The sequence below is a fragment of the Oncorhynchus clarkii genome, chromosome 3, assembly GCF_045791955.1.
Source record: "Oncorhynchus clarkii lewisi isolate Uvic-CL-2024 chromosome 3, UVic_Ocla_1.0, whole genome shotgun sequence".
NCBI lineage: Eukaryota > Metazoa > Chordata > Actinopteri > Salmoniformes > Salmonidae > Oncorhynchus > Oncorhynchus clarkii.
In genome coordinates, this window is record NC_092149.1 from 30191347 (window position 1) to 30207077 (window position 15731).

The window sequence follows — 15731 nt, forward strand, 5'->3', positions numbered from 1 at the left end:
GCACACAGTGTTTCAATGTGACTTTGTGCTAAAAGGTCAGTACTTGTCTAGCCTGCCTGAAGTTAAGTTTGAGAGGGTGAAGACTGTGGCGCCAGAGTTGAAGCCCATCAAAGTTGTTTCACCATGATCGGTAAGTGTAACAATACCATTTTTGCCCTGATAAGTTGTTTTGTAATGGTTGCTTTATTTATTATAGAATGTGCCTGTGTGTGTGTAGGTGTATGTGTATGTGTGTGTGTGTGTGTGTGTGTGTGTGTGTGTGTGCATGTGTGTTAGTATCCTTACAAATATGACAATCTGCATACTGCATGACACAGATACGGGTAAGAATAAAGTAATCTTCTCTCTAACACTTTAAAATGTTAGGGGTGGACTTCATCGGACCCTTCACTAAATCCAGGAATGGCAACCGCTAGTGTCTGACGGTGACCAATCACTTTACCAAGTGGGTGGAAGCAATATCCATTAAGGTCAGTAAAGGTAGATAATGTGCTTTAAATTCTAAGTTATCTTCTGTAACCTATTAAAAAGGGAGCTTGGAACCTAAAATTGATTTTTGTTTTGTATGATGCCAATCAAGGACAAGACTGGCGAGGCCACCTCCCAAGGTGATGGACATCTTCAACACCCACAGTTCTCCTGAGGCCATCTTGAGTGAAACAAGGTACGGATGAAATTGGTTTTATTCTGTTTTTTATTTATTTTATTTTATGGTACATAAGACATATTTCAATATTTTACATTGTCAATAGATATCCTTTTCCTACCCCCTCCTTCAGGTTATGGATGAACGGACCAACCAGACCCTCAAGACTGCCATGGGCAAGTCCCTTGACGGGTACCAGGAACGGTGAGAGGACAACCTGAAGGTCATTCTCTTTGCACACAACAGCAGCGTCCAGGCCTCCACAGAGTACTCGCCGATCGCCTGATATGCGGACGGGAGCTGCAGCAGACTGAAGTAAACAATGCAATTGTACTGTATATACAATAATTGCATATACTGTAGTCTTTCAAATGTGTGATTGACTTAGTGTTGTTTGTCTATTGATATGTTTGTATAACGTCCTTTCAGATCACAGAAACCCCACCTGATGTGGTGAAAGTTGTCGAACCAGATCAGAAAGCTTTCGAGGACCACCTTCAGGCACGGGCTGAGAAGGATGTGGTGGTTTTTGACCAAGTAAAAATTATTGTCCGCTGTTCATTTCTTTTCTGGCCCTCCAAAAGATATGTAAGAAATGTATTTGAAATAATATGAAATATAATTGCATTTATTTCTATTATCAATCAAGGTCAGACTGTACATCGACAAAGTGCAGGAGAAACAGAAGGAGAGAAACTGGAGGAGATTCAAGAAGGGGACCAAGTGCTTCGACATCCGGGTAAATGACTTGGTTTGGAAGAAGGACGAAAGGAAGGCGAGACCTGGGAAACCTCGCTGCTCTTTCGCTCCTAGCTGGGGTCACCATCTGTTAAGGTGAATATAAACATCTCAGATAATGACTATTTGCATTTGCACACAAAACAACCTGAAGTTGTAGTTTCCCCAACACTGATTATTTTGTCTTCGTCTTCCTAGGGTTAACTCGGCGGAAGCCAGCAATCTTCTCCAGTTGGAGTGGATGGACGGTCGACCACTGAAAGCCCTGACGCCCTACACTTCGGCGAAGCCCATGAGACAAAATATGTTGAGCTTTGCTTGACATTTGAGAAAGCTTATAAAAATGTCACTCCTTAATTTACCTCTCCAAATGACTTTAGGGCAATCGATTATCAATACCCAGGAGGTATCTCAACCAACAGAGCCATTTAGTTCGTATCAGTCTGATTCTCTGTGCTCTGAGCAGGTGGGGAACCAGCTTGAGGTAGGACATACCTTCAAAAAGGGTTACACATCTTCCACATCTTCCATTTGTAACACTACACTAATACATCACATTAAATGTAACCTGTGTATTTGCTTGTTTATGTCTCTGTCTCCTACTCTGTTCCTTTTACTCTGCTCCTGTTCTCCAGGACCTAGGGGTTCTGCCTAACGCCCAGACGTGGATCCAGCTGATGTCCTTCATTACCAACCACCCTACAACTTTTCATTACATCTACAGCTACCGTTGTCATTACCTGCTAAGAAAGTTTTCTTGCTCCATCATACTGGGCACATAATATGTGAGATACACAGATGAACTCAAAACACTAGCACTGCAAACACTCAGTGCCTGGACTTTGTAGTCTCCCTCTTCAAGTCCCCCTTCTGAGACTGGATGCCTGTTGAGAACAAGTGACAGGCAGAACCTCCCACCCACACAGCACCCACCTCCTCTCTATTCCACACACCAGAATTCACGATTTCAGTCTATGACTGCCATGTGAGTGTTCCAAAAAATGTGGTGAAAATAAATGAATGACAGCTGTACCCAAAAAATATCAGCATTTATATATTTAAATCTTTAAAATGGCCAGGTTGGTTTTCGCAGCTGTTTGTTGTTATAAATTGTAAGGTATCCCTTGATGGTATTTATTTGTTCTACATTATTCATTGTTGTATCCTAGGACCTACAATAGCTACATATATATATTCAACCACAAGGGTGTACTATTGAACTATGCGAGATAGATATATATCTATATTTTATCATAATAGAGGACTACTGAAATAATATTAATATAATGTTAACAAGGTACACAAAAGTAGCTAGAAGTAATGTTTACATCTTATTGGCTAAACAAAACAAGTTTAAACGGCGATTGTCTTGTAGAAATCAACTTTGTTTGTATAGCGTGCCGAAAATAACGTCATTTAGGCTGTAATGATCTAAAAAAAAATGAAGCATTAGGTCATCATACCAACGGACGCTAATAGTTTATCGAATCCCATTGTGATGCAGGGGACGACGACACTTTTTTGTCTGGGGGACATTGTTTAGCGTGACAGGCCCCAATTGATTTTGTTAGTCACTCTCACTCAGATATCATATCAACATGGCATAAGTCATGGTAAAATATGTAGAACTGCAGGAAATGATCTGTAAAACTGCACATTTGTCCCTCCACCTGATGGCAAAACGAGTAGAATTGCATGAAATGTGCTATAATTGCAAAATCTTCTCTCAGCTCCATGGCAAAGGCCCCCAAAAGGTTAGGGCCGGCCCTGGCCCGAAGTGATATGATACTTTAAAAAAAATGTGAATGCAAGGAATTATATCTTTTAAAGTTTGTAATACTACTGAGCTCTAGAAATTGTAGTTTGTGTACAAATCAGAGGATGTTTCAGGAGTCTCAGGTGGACAAGCGTGGAGGAAGACTTATATACATATCATAAACCTTTCACAAGCACAGCGGAAGGGAAGTAGAAATGTTCACAGAATCCCAGCTCAAAGTAGGGTGTGGCAAAACACCACAAAAGATCTTCTACGGTAGGAACGTTCAGCCCTCTAGCCGCTCTAGGCTAACAATCTAAACAATGATGTAGTCTTGAAAGTTTGTCAGTCTCGTAAATCCACTGAGTCAACCTTGTCTTGGTGCGAAGATCTTTCTTCCACTAAATCTTTCCCCGGGGACCGTACATGGCAAGTGTGCTTTTCATTAGGGAACAATCGGTGCTGCAGGTGCAAACTGCTAGGTTGACTCGCCAGCTGTTTCTGGTTTAGCAGTGAAACATGGAACCGTGCAGACCTGAACCTCACGCACACATCCCCACAATGGACAGATGCCTCTACCAGGGGTGTGAGAAAGAGCAGTTGAGTAATATACAGAAAACAGGTGAACGTCTTAAAATTGCCAGATTAACAGTTTAAGGTTAATACATTGTCACTTTTTCTTATTAATCTTGGCCCACTTTGAGAGCAACTAATAATGCAACAGAATCATGTTTCCTTCGTATGAAAGATTTTAAACTCAAGGGTTCATTGGTTGATCCAGTATAAATCAATCTGTATTTTATAGACTTTGGGGCTACATAGACCCTTGAATGCACTGTAACATATCTAGTACAGTATGATTTATTGTCAACTTTTCACACAACATTTTACAACATATATAACTGTCCCATCTAAATCAATTTTGTAAATATTCTACTTTGGAGAGGGCTTACTGCAAATCTTGAGACGAGAGAAAGCACTACAAAATATACGTGCACAAGTATTGACAATACTTTGCCAGGCAAGCTGCTGGCACATAGCATCCCCATAAAAAAATTGGCTTTAGCTCCACAGTTTATCTCTGCATTCCTACTGAGAGAGCTTTGCAGGCCGCTACCCAGGAGAGTGAAATGTTATCGTGGGAGAAACCATTAAGAGAGTGCTGGCCACGTAAAGCAACTGTTAGGGGAAGAGTTTAAAAAGTACAGAGTGCTAACTGATAGTAACCATTGCATTAATCATATAGTCTCTATTGCGTTTTTACATCAGGTGTAATTTGCAAGGGCGCACCACAAGGGTGGTCCTTATCCCCACCGTGTTCTCCTGGTGGTTCAGCTGCTATCCTTCTGGGAATACAATTTATAGAATCCATTAGCTGTTACGAGACTTGCGTAAATCAAATAAAAAATCTAAAATAATAGTCTCTGGCCCTTTGTTCTTTTTTTCAAATCACGCAGCGCTCCTCCGCTATCATTTATCATCCAAAGAAAAAACAGACAAAGCTGTATGCTTATACGCAAGTGCATTTGAAACCTACATTTCCATTACTGGTATTGATAGAATAACTGACTTTTAGAGGGGGGGTTGAAATGGGTTGTGATGCTTGAGGGACTCCGGGCTGAAACCCATGTGTCATTCTCAGTCCGGAACTACAAAGCAATTTTCCAGCGTACAGACCAGTGAGAAGGAATCAATAACTCACATTCCTGATTACTCTACAGAGGAAATAGAGTTTGTATTGTTTCTTGAAGACAAATGTAGGCCCCTAGAAAGATAAATGGTATTTTCAGGGGAGAAGAAAGCCCCCTTAACTGAAAACTACTTTTCGCATTCACTCCTTTCATTACACCCCCAAACCAACACCTGCCTGTGCTGAGTGTTGAGCTCTCATTCTTTTTATTTGGTTTGTTTCTGTTCTTTCACTCTGGTCATCTCAATATCACTACTGCAGAGTTGCTGTAATCTAAAGTTCTACACCTATTTCACGGTTGGTTTCACCTTAGCCGTGAACGGCCTTCCTGCACTGTTGTTCCTTTGTCTACAAAAACTTTCTTTCTCATCCTGACAAATAAACCTAATGTTTTCTAGGAAATGTGAAGAGGAGATTCTACAAACCAATTCCTTCTAACATGAAATACTGCAGCATAATGCCCAGAATGTAATATGCAAAGAATTGAACGGGGGGGTTGCACAGCTTTTATAGAGCAAATTAGTAAAAAAAACATGTTTATTACATTATATATTATATATACACATTACATAAGGACACATTTCTATTTTATAAGAAGTATCGCACCCCAGGAAGAAGGAATAGCAACCAAGGGGGACTACAACAAAACATTGAGGAAAGTTTCCTGCTATCCTTTCTGGCGAGACATATCCAGTCACATTCTGTATTACAAAACATCATTGGCTGAGAGCTGCAAGGAGACTTGGAATCTATCTCATCAGATGCAGGTGTGGTCATGCAAGTAACTCCCCGGCTCTGGAAAGAAGGTGGGAAACGTGTCTGCTGAATATCACGCCAGAACTCTGACACTTTATTACACCGGAGTAGATTAACGGAAAACTGTAGTCATCATCGTAGTCTATATAATTATTTTGTATATTGCGAATCAGAGTGCATAAATGTTTATTGTGCCTTAGAGGCGCATTAGCAAAACTGACCTCATATCTGATAGAACAGCGACCTTTCCAATAGCTCATAATGGTAAGAAGCTTTAGCTAAACCTTGTATAGTACATTTAATAATACCTAATACCTCTGTATCTACACTGAAAAATAACGCAGGATTACCACACATGTTATTGACCCACTTCATCAATCATTTGATGGAATTGATCCCTTCTTTCTGATGAAGGGCATTGACGGTTGAAACGTCACGATTTGAACTCAAATTAAATCAACAAGGCATTGAGTTTCCAATTGAGTTTGAGTTTTTGAATTCAAAACATTGAATTGATCCCACTCACAACACTGCTGTGAAACCTCTTCACACAAAACTAACCATGGATCCTTTCAAATGGACACGCACACATTAAAAAAGCGCTCCATCCCACATGCAAGAAACAGACATCACCACTTTGTTATGTCCCTGAAACCAAACCAATACAAAGATACGCAAGTGTAAGCAGCATAACCAAACATGGAACAATAACTCGCGCATAAACACTTTTATAGCACTGTTGATCGTTCCAACGCTAGCTTTTACAATCACCTTATTCATTCTGCCAGTGATTAAACGTCAAGGGCACAGAGAAAGGAGAGAGAGAGAGAGAGAGAGAGAGAGAGAGAGAGAGAGAGAGAGAGCATGTGAGAGAGAGAGATGGAGAGAGAGAGAAAATAGCGTATGGGAGAGGTAATTACCCCATGTTAATCCAGTATCAGCTTCCCGTGATTTGGAGGCTTCCCAAATCACGGAAAGTGAACTCATTATTTGCCGAAAGGTCTGTTAAATGCAGATTAGAAGGTGAGAAGAGGAATGGAGGCAAGACTTGAACTTTCTCATGAAATCCATTCCTGATACTATCTGGCTTTCAACTGGACTATCCAAGCCTTGTTCCGTGATGATGTCCCCACTTGTCTCCTGTGTTTTCCTGCAGCTGTGCTCCATATTTATGGTTCTGTTTGAAGCAGGCTTTAAATTGAGCTATCCCCTGAAATTCAAAGGCAAAAAGCTCATGCCGTAGACTTTTTATCTGTCACATTTGCTGAATTCAAACCTAATGAGGCCACATACAGTATTTGCCTATCATTTATATCTGCGTACAAAGAAAACAGTGCAAGAGAATACAGTCAACTTCTACAATAAGTGCACATTGGATATGTGGGAAGTCTGTTCACATGCAACGTATTTAACTAGTCCCAATCCCAATATATTCTTTTAAATGACCCCGGTTGACTGCCTGCTCTGGTTTAGTGCACACATTTACGACTGTCCTAAATCATTGTTTACATCAGCAGCTGAAAGTATTGGAAATGTATGGTCAAATGTTTGAAAGTGGCTCACACTTCAACAGACAAATCACATGCCCTCTGACATGAATGTCATCATACTAAATCGAAACCATTACACCAACGATATCAGATACCATACTTTATGACCTTAGCCAGACCTAACCAGGATTGTAATGCCCTGAGCTGACCCTTATCACATGACCCGGGACTTACCGTGCCGAAGCCGGGGAAAAGGCTGAGTGCTGAGGCCGTATCCAGGGGAAACGGGAGCTGGAACTGCTTCATGCCCAGAGACTGCTGGATGGTGGGCAGAGCAGGACGTATCAGCGTCGGCAGGAGGCCATTTTGACATGCATTACCTGTAGAGGAGAAGAAAGAGAATATGCCATGTTAGATGGTCTGTGCTGTGGTGGTTCTCGGTTAAAAAGGATTATGATATTATGAGCAAACTGTAAAACGTCTCATAGACCAAACCACCAAAAAAATTCAGATTCAAATAAGATGAAATATGAGGGCACTTGTATCTGGGGGGCTCCCGAGTGTATTTTGGCCCAGCTGTCTAAGGCACTGCATCTTAGTGCAAGAGGCGTCACTACAGTCCCTGGTTCGAATCCAGGCTGTATCACATCTGGCCGTAATTGGGAGTCCCACAGGGTGCTGCACAGTTGTCCGGGGTTTGGCTGGGGTAAGCCGTCATTTTAAATAAGAATTTGTTCTTAACTGACTTGGCTAGTTATATAAAGGTTTAAAAAATCTGATATTGTTCTGCCTTCCCTGACTATGATGACCTCTCTGCTAATGAAAACAAGGCCTCTAGACTGAGTCTGAACAAGTTGTAGATAAATTGAGACAATTGAGACATAGCCTACAGAGACAAATACAGTATGATGTTAATTGGATCATGGGAATGCCATGCCAGTGTTACCCAGTTGTATTTAACTATTTAATAATCCTTCTCATAAGCACTGTTTAAAGCTGCAATCAATATATGTAACTTTTTGGGTGACCCGACCAAATTCACATAGAAATGTAAGTTATAAATGTGTCATTCTTATTGAAACCAAGCCTAAAAAGCGGCAGATATGTTCTGTGTGCTATTTCTATGATTTCTAAGATTTGTTTTTGCATCTTCTACTTCAGTTTTGTACACCAGCTTCAAACAGATGAAAATACTATATTTTCGGGTATTGAAACTATATTTCACAGCGGTTAAGATGGTACAATAATTCTCTCCACTATAGTTCCTTGTTTTGTCATATAAACTGAAACTAGGCAAACTTTTTGAATTTTAGCAACCAGGAAATAGTGGAGAGATTTCTGCATAGTCCTAATGTCCTAATGCTGAAACCATCCTCTAAATTACAAATGTGAAATGAGTGAACCATGCCAGACAGATCCATAACTAAGAAGATTCAATAGCAAGGGGTGCAAAACTCCCTGGAAAAACCGATGTAAATAATTGTATTGTCATCTACATAAAACAAGCCAGAGCGGGCTTTATAAGCCAACAATTACAACCAGCAGAGCCTTTCTTCAACACCGGAGGATTAGATAGCAGCTTTCCAAAACATTAGGAATTAAAGAAAGCCATTCCGTACCCATTAATTAGAACCAGGGATGACTTTTAACACAGCACATTTAACAACATGACGAACTCGGAGCCAGCTTGACTAAAAGCGCAGATACCATATCAAAACACCGGTTTGAGGCAAATAAAAACTATGTTTGCCACATCAAGTCCCCAGGCGATGGTAAGGCTGAATAAAAAGAAGCAGTTGTAAAAAAGAAAGAGGGAGAGAGAGAGGGAGGGAAACCAAACGTCTTTTTTTCCCTCCGCTCGGAGGAGCGCTGCCATCTGTTGGAAAGCAGCAAATGCCGATGCTCATGTGGAGACGCGTCCCAGTTCTCCTTTAACAAAGCATGTCCTTCTGCAGCCATCATCCCTGCAGGATCCTCCACTGACATGTTGCCTGACGTCACCCTGGAAACACGCTACCGACAAGCCAGATTGCCGACCAGAAATGTAACGTGCAGTCAAAACAGCCAATTCAAACAACCAGAACTGTACTCTGGTTGAGGAGTGAGGAGTGAGCTACTGTATCCATTGGGTGGTTTTTCAAATATAAACGTGTCCATAGAAAAAAAGAGGGAATGTATCTGGTTGTGATGGAATTGTTATACAGTACATGTTTGCACTTACCAGAAGGCACATAGGAGTCCAGCATCTCAGCTCTACTGAATGACAAAAAGCGAACAAAATACATACAGTTGAAGTCGGAAGTTTACATACACTTAGGTTGGAGTCATTAAAACTCGTTTTTCAACCACTCCACAAATTTCTTGTTAACAAACTAGAGTTTTGGGAAGTCAGTTAGGACATCTTCTTTGTGCTTGAATCAAGGAATTTTTCCAACAATTGTTTACAGACAGATTATTTCACTTATAATTCACTGTATCACAATTCCAGTGGGTCAGAAGTTTACTGTGAAGTTGACTGTGCCTTTAAACAGCTTGGCAAATTCCAGAAAATTATGTTATGGCTTTAGAAGCTTCTGATAGGCTAATTCACATCATTTGAGTCAATTGGAGGTGTACCTGTGGATGTATTTCAAGGCCTACCTTCAAAAGAAGTGCCTCTTTGCTTGACATCATAGGAAAATAAAAATAAATCAGCCTAGAACTAAAAAAAAAACATTGTAGACCTCCACAAGTCTGGTTCATCCTTGGGAGCAATTTCCAAACGCCTGAAGGTACCATGTTCATCTGTAAAAACAATAGTACGCAAGTATAAACACCATGGAACCACGCAGCCGTCATACCGCTCAGGAAGGAGACGCATTCTGTCTTCTAGAGATTATCGTACTTTGGTGCGAAAAGTGCAAATCAATCCCAAAACAACAGCAAAGGACCTTGTGAAGATGCTGGAGGAAACAGGTACAAAATTATCTATATCCACAGTAAAACAAGTCCTATATCGACATAACCTGAAAGGCCTCTCAGCAAGGAAGAAGCCACTGCTCCAAAACTGCCATAAAAAAGCCAGACTACAGTTTGCAACTGCACATGGGGACAAAGATTGTACTTTTTGGAGAAATGTCCTCTGGTCTGATGAAACAAAAATAGAACTGTTTGGCCATAATGACCATCATTATGTTTGGAGGAAAAAGGGGGAGGCTTGCAAGCCGAACAACACCATCCCAACCGTGAAGCATGGGGGTGTTGTGGGGCGCTTTGCTGCAGGAGGGACTGGTGCACTTCACAAAATAGATCATGAGGGAGGAAAATTATGTAGATATATTGAAGCAACATCTCAAGACATCAGATAGATAGATGGCATCATGAGGGAGGAATATGATGTGGATATATTGTAGCAACATCTCAAGACATCAGTCAGGAAGTTAAAGCTTGGTCGCAAATTGGTCTTCCAAATGGACAATGACCCCAAGCATACTTCCAAAGTTGTGGCAAAATGGCTTAAGGACAACAATGTCAAGGTATTGGAGTGGCCATCACAAAGTCTGACCTCAATCCTATAGAACATTTGTGGGTAGAACTGAAAAAGCGTGTGTGAGCAAGGAGGCCTACAAACCTGACTCATTTACACCATACACCTTATTGTGGGAAGCTTATGGAAGGCTACCCGAAACGTTTGACCCAAGTTAAACAATTTAAAGGCAATGCTACCAAATACTAATTGAGTGTATGTAAACTTCTGACCCACTGGGAATGTGATGAAAGAAATAAAAGCTGAAAGAAATCATTCTCTCTACTATTATTCTGATATTTCACATTCTTAAAATAAAGTGGGGATCCTACTGACCTAAGACATGGAATTTTTACTAGGCTTAAATGTCAGGAATTGTGAAAAACTGAGTTCAAATGTATTTGGGTAAGCTGTATGTAAACCTCCGAATTCAACTGTAGGTCAATATTTTAGCCAATATTTTAGTCTCCGCTAACAGAGTGCAGTAACTCAAAAAACAATTTCCCCATTTCAGGATGGAGTACTGAGACAAGTCTCTTTAATCTCATGCGTTCATTTTCACATTTTCCTTCGTTCCGAAGGATAACAAAGCAACACTGATCTCCCAACATGCACGAACACACAAGGAGACGTTCCATCTTTTAACATTGCCTTGTGTAAGGCTAGTGTTTCAAGTCCCTGACCTGAACGTTATATTGGCTCATGGCTCATTGTAGTATTAAGAGTGGAGCTTGTAGACTTGAGTAAGTCCTGTCTCTAGGTATGAGACTCTCTAGCTGTGGATAGTGCACTCTTAGAAAAAAGGGTTCTACAGCTGTCATCATTGGAGAACCATTTTTGGTTCAAGGTAGAACTCTTTCTGAAAAGGGTCCTACATTTAACCCCAAAATGATTTCTACCTGGAACCAAAGGGTTCTCCTATGGGGAGTGTGCAAGGGTGTTTTTTGAAACACATGTAAAATAGACGTGTGCTGCTCGTAAATGCATGTAAGCGTGTCCTCGTAAGTTTGTTTAATGTGTACCTGTCAATGTCTTGTGTGTCACGCGTCTTTTCATGCATGTCTGTGCGTGTGGGTGCCTTGCATATCGGCCCCCTTAAAAATGTCTTTATCTGGGACTAAAATCCTGCGGCAGTGTGTCGAGTGAGAGTTAAGATGTCTGAAGGACACAGACTAACGTGAATAATTAATCGTCTTCCACTGCTCTCTCCCACCTCCTGGTCTTGATCCCGACTGCTCTCCGATAAGATCTGTCCAATTGGCCTGAGATTCCACACAGCCATAAAACTGCTGTCATGGAATATAGAATCTACGAAGCAACAGTCTACTATTTCACGGAGCAAATATAAATCCAATTATTGGGAAATATGAGTTCAACTGCGTGTCAAAAACATTCATATCCCGTGATGTCTATTCAGATGTGTTTCGCAGCATTGTGTTCTCAGGGGCTGTATGATTCTATTGATTCTATATGATTCTATTCCATGACCCTAAAATGACACTCAGGATCAATCACTGTAATTAAGATTAGAGGTTACAGTGGTTTCACCCCATTTACAAAAACAACAAAGCACGTAGAAACATAAAAATCTCTTATTAATCAATAACATTTGAAGATTGATCAGTTAGAAAACAGATTTATGCCAATGTACCCCTAGGCTACATGTTTGTATCCATTTCACTATGCTCTCCGCTGCATTGCTAACAGTTAGCATTTAGCTCCGGGCTCAGACTCGAGTAGCCTGGCTAACACCAGAACCCCACCCTCCCAGCGTAACCCGCTCTGTTGTCATGACTCTCGCGGTGTAACCTCTAATAAACACAGCTGTCTCACAGAGTTTGATCCAACAATTACTTCCCCTGTGCTCTGTAATCTGAGGTTAACCAATGAGACGTTGACGTGCTCTTAAACTCCAACCGCCAGGCCAGACACACCAGATACGTCCAATTCAACACTAATCCCTCGTATGATTACAGCTCACACATTACTCCTGCTGAGTTACTGTCCTTCCACTGGCCTTCTTCATTCATTTGGTTCATGAAGAGGGTTATTTGTGTAGGGGACAGGGGTATTTTCCCCCTTGATTTTTGTTTATTTTTTTCCCCATCGGAAATTGTAAGGGATCAAATTCATAGGAATTTGTAGAAGTACTATGTGACATGAGAATTTATATTATTCAAAATGCGTATTTTAAAAAGTTTTAAAAGCGAAAACGTCTTTGAGGAAAACCACAAACTCCAAATATTCTATCACTGACACAACAAGCTAATTTAGCTTGTTTAGAGTCTAACATATTATGCAAACTATATTAATATCTTCATCCACAAATGCTTAAGAAACGCACGTTCTCCACAACCAAAACCTAACAAGATTCCTTCCTCCCATTTCCTCCATTATGCAAGGACGGCATTAGACATTGGTACAAAAACAAAATAATCCCATTATTTTATTCACAATGCACTTCTCGTACATTTGACTAAAGTGAGAAAATAGAGTTTCACCACCTTATCATCACTAGGGCTACCCGTCACCAGGTGGGTCTGTGTGTTGGCTAAAGCTGATGAGTCATGAGGCTGAGCCAGAACCAGGAAGGTGACTCCACAAACCAAGGACACCAGACCAGTCACGTCCCCACTACATCAACACTCCTTGCCCTTCAATGTACACAGAGGGCTAATGTCAACAGTATTCATATCAGTACAGAAGAGATTGACTGCATCAATTCTTGTTTTTGTGAAATATTATTGTGTAGAAAATTCCAAATGGTCAGTATAATCAACTTACATACAGCTCTGACAGAAATACTTACCCCACCAGACATGCCACCAGGGGTCTCTTCACAGTCCCCAAATCCAGAATGAATTCAAGGCAACACACAGTATTGCATAGAGCCATAAACTCCCTTCAATCAAATTATTCAAGCAAACAAATAAAACAACACGCACAACACTTAGGCTTTTAGGCATATGTATATGTACTGATGTGTGTGTAACTGTCAGTAATGTATATGTACTGATGTGTGTGTAACTGTCAGTAATGTGGGTACCTGTCAGTAATGTATATGTACTGATGTGTGTGTAACTGTCAGTAATGTGGGTACCTGTCAGTAATGTGTGTACCTGTCAGTAATGTGGGTACCTGTCAGTAATGTGTGTACCTGTCAGTAATGTGTGTAACTGTCAGTAATGTGGGTAACTGTCAGTAATGTGGGTACCTGTCAGTAATGTGGGTACCTGTCAGTAATGTGGGTACCTGTCAGTAATGTGGGTACCTGTCAGTAATGTGGGTAACTGTCAGTAATGTGTGTAACTGTCAGTAATGTGGGTACCTGTCAGTAATGTGGGTAACTGTCAGTAATGTGTGTAACTGTCAGTAATGTGGGTAACTGTCAGTAATGTGTGTACCTGTCAGTAATGTGGGTAACTGTCAGTAATGTGGGTAACTGTCAGTAATGTGTGTACCTGTCAGTAATGTGGGTAACTGTCAGTAATGTGTGTACCTGTCAGTAATGTGGGTAACTGTCAGTAATGTGGGTAACTGTCAGTAATGTGTGTAACTGTCAGTAATGTGGGTAACTGTCAGTAATGTGGGTAACTGTCAGTAATGTGGGTAACTGTCAGTAATGTGGGTACCTGTCAGTAATGTGTGTAACTGTCAGCAGGACCTTTCTTTGGGTCTATTCTTTTCCTTATCAAAGTGTGTAGCTCAGTTCTTGAGCTATTCTTTTCTATTGATATTCTGTTATATGTCAGGTTTCATGTTTTGTGTGGACCCCAGCAAGAGTAGCTGCTGCTTTCAGCAACAGCTACTGGGGATCTGAATAAAATACAACAACAAAAATAGTCCTGTGGATGAACACCTGCCAGGCAACCAACAGTCACAGGTCTCTGAGAGCTAATACATGAACACCTGCCAGGCAACCAACAGTCACAGGTCTCTGAGAGCTAATACATGAACACCTGCCAGGCAACCAACAGTCACAGGTCTCTGAGAGCTAATACATGAACACCTGCCAGGCAACCAACAGTCACAGGTCTCTGAGAGCTAATACATGAACACCTGCCAGGCAACCAACAGTCACAGGTCTCTGAGAGCTAATACATGAACACCTGCCAGGCAACCAACAGTCACAGGTCTCTGAGAGCTAATACATGAACACCTGCCAGGCAACCAACAGTCACAGGTCTCTGAGAGCTAATACATGAACACCTGCCAGGCAACCAACAGTCACAGGTCTCTGAGAGCTAATACATGAACACCTGCCAGGCAACCAACAGTCACAGGTCTCTGAGAGCTAATACATGAACACCTGCCAGGCAACCAACAGTCACAGGTCTCTGAGAGCTAATACATGAACACCTGCCAGGCAACCAACAGTCACAGGTCTCTGAGAGCTAATACATGAACACCTGTCAGGCAACCAACAGTCACAGGTCTCTGAGAGCTAATACATGAACACCTGCCAGGCAACCAACAGTCACAGGTCTCTGAGAGCTAATACATGAACACCTGCCAGGCTACCAACAGTCACAGGTCTCTGAGAGCTAATACATGAACACCTGCCAGGCAACCAACAGTCACAGGTCTCTGAGAGCTAATACATGAACACCTGCCAGGCAACCAACAGTCACAGGTCTCTGAGAGCTAATACATGAACACCTGTCAGGCAACCAACAGTCACAGGTCTCTGAGAGCTAATACATGAACACCTGCCAGGCAACCAACAGTCACAGGTCCCTGAGAGCTAATACATGAACACCTGCCAGGCACCAACAGTCACAGGTCCCTGAGAGCTAATACATGAACACCTGCCAGGCAACCAACAGTCACAGGTCTTGAGAGCTAATATATGAACACCTGCCAGGCAACCAACAGTCACAGGTCCCTGAGAGCTAATACATGAACACCTGCCAGGCAACCAACAGTCACAGGTCTTGAGAGCTAATACATGAACACCTGCCAGGCAACCAACAGTCACAGGTTTTTGAGAGCTAATACATGAACACCTGCCAGGCAACCAACAGTCACAGGTCTCTGAGAGCTAATACATGAACACCTGCCAGGCAACCAACAGTCACAGGTTTTCGAGAGCTAATACATGAACACCTGCCAGGCAACCAACAGTCACAGGTTTTCGAGAGCTAGTATAT

At 41.5% G+C, this 15731-nt stretch overlaps 1 protein-coding gene across 1 annotated transcript in view; it reads right to left on the reverse strand.

Moving 5' to 3' along the window:
* LOC139405891 (zinc finger protein 385D-like) overlaps nt 1-15731 on the reverse strand; it is a 47282-nt gene that overhangs the window by 30568 nt on the left and 983 nt on the right. The window contains exon 2 of the mRNA XM_071148333.1: nt 7311-7456. Coding sequence (XP_071004434.1) covers nt 7311-7456 — 146 coding nt within the window. The remainder of the gene's footprint in view (nt 1-7310; nt 7457-15731) is intronic.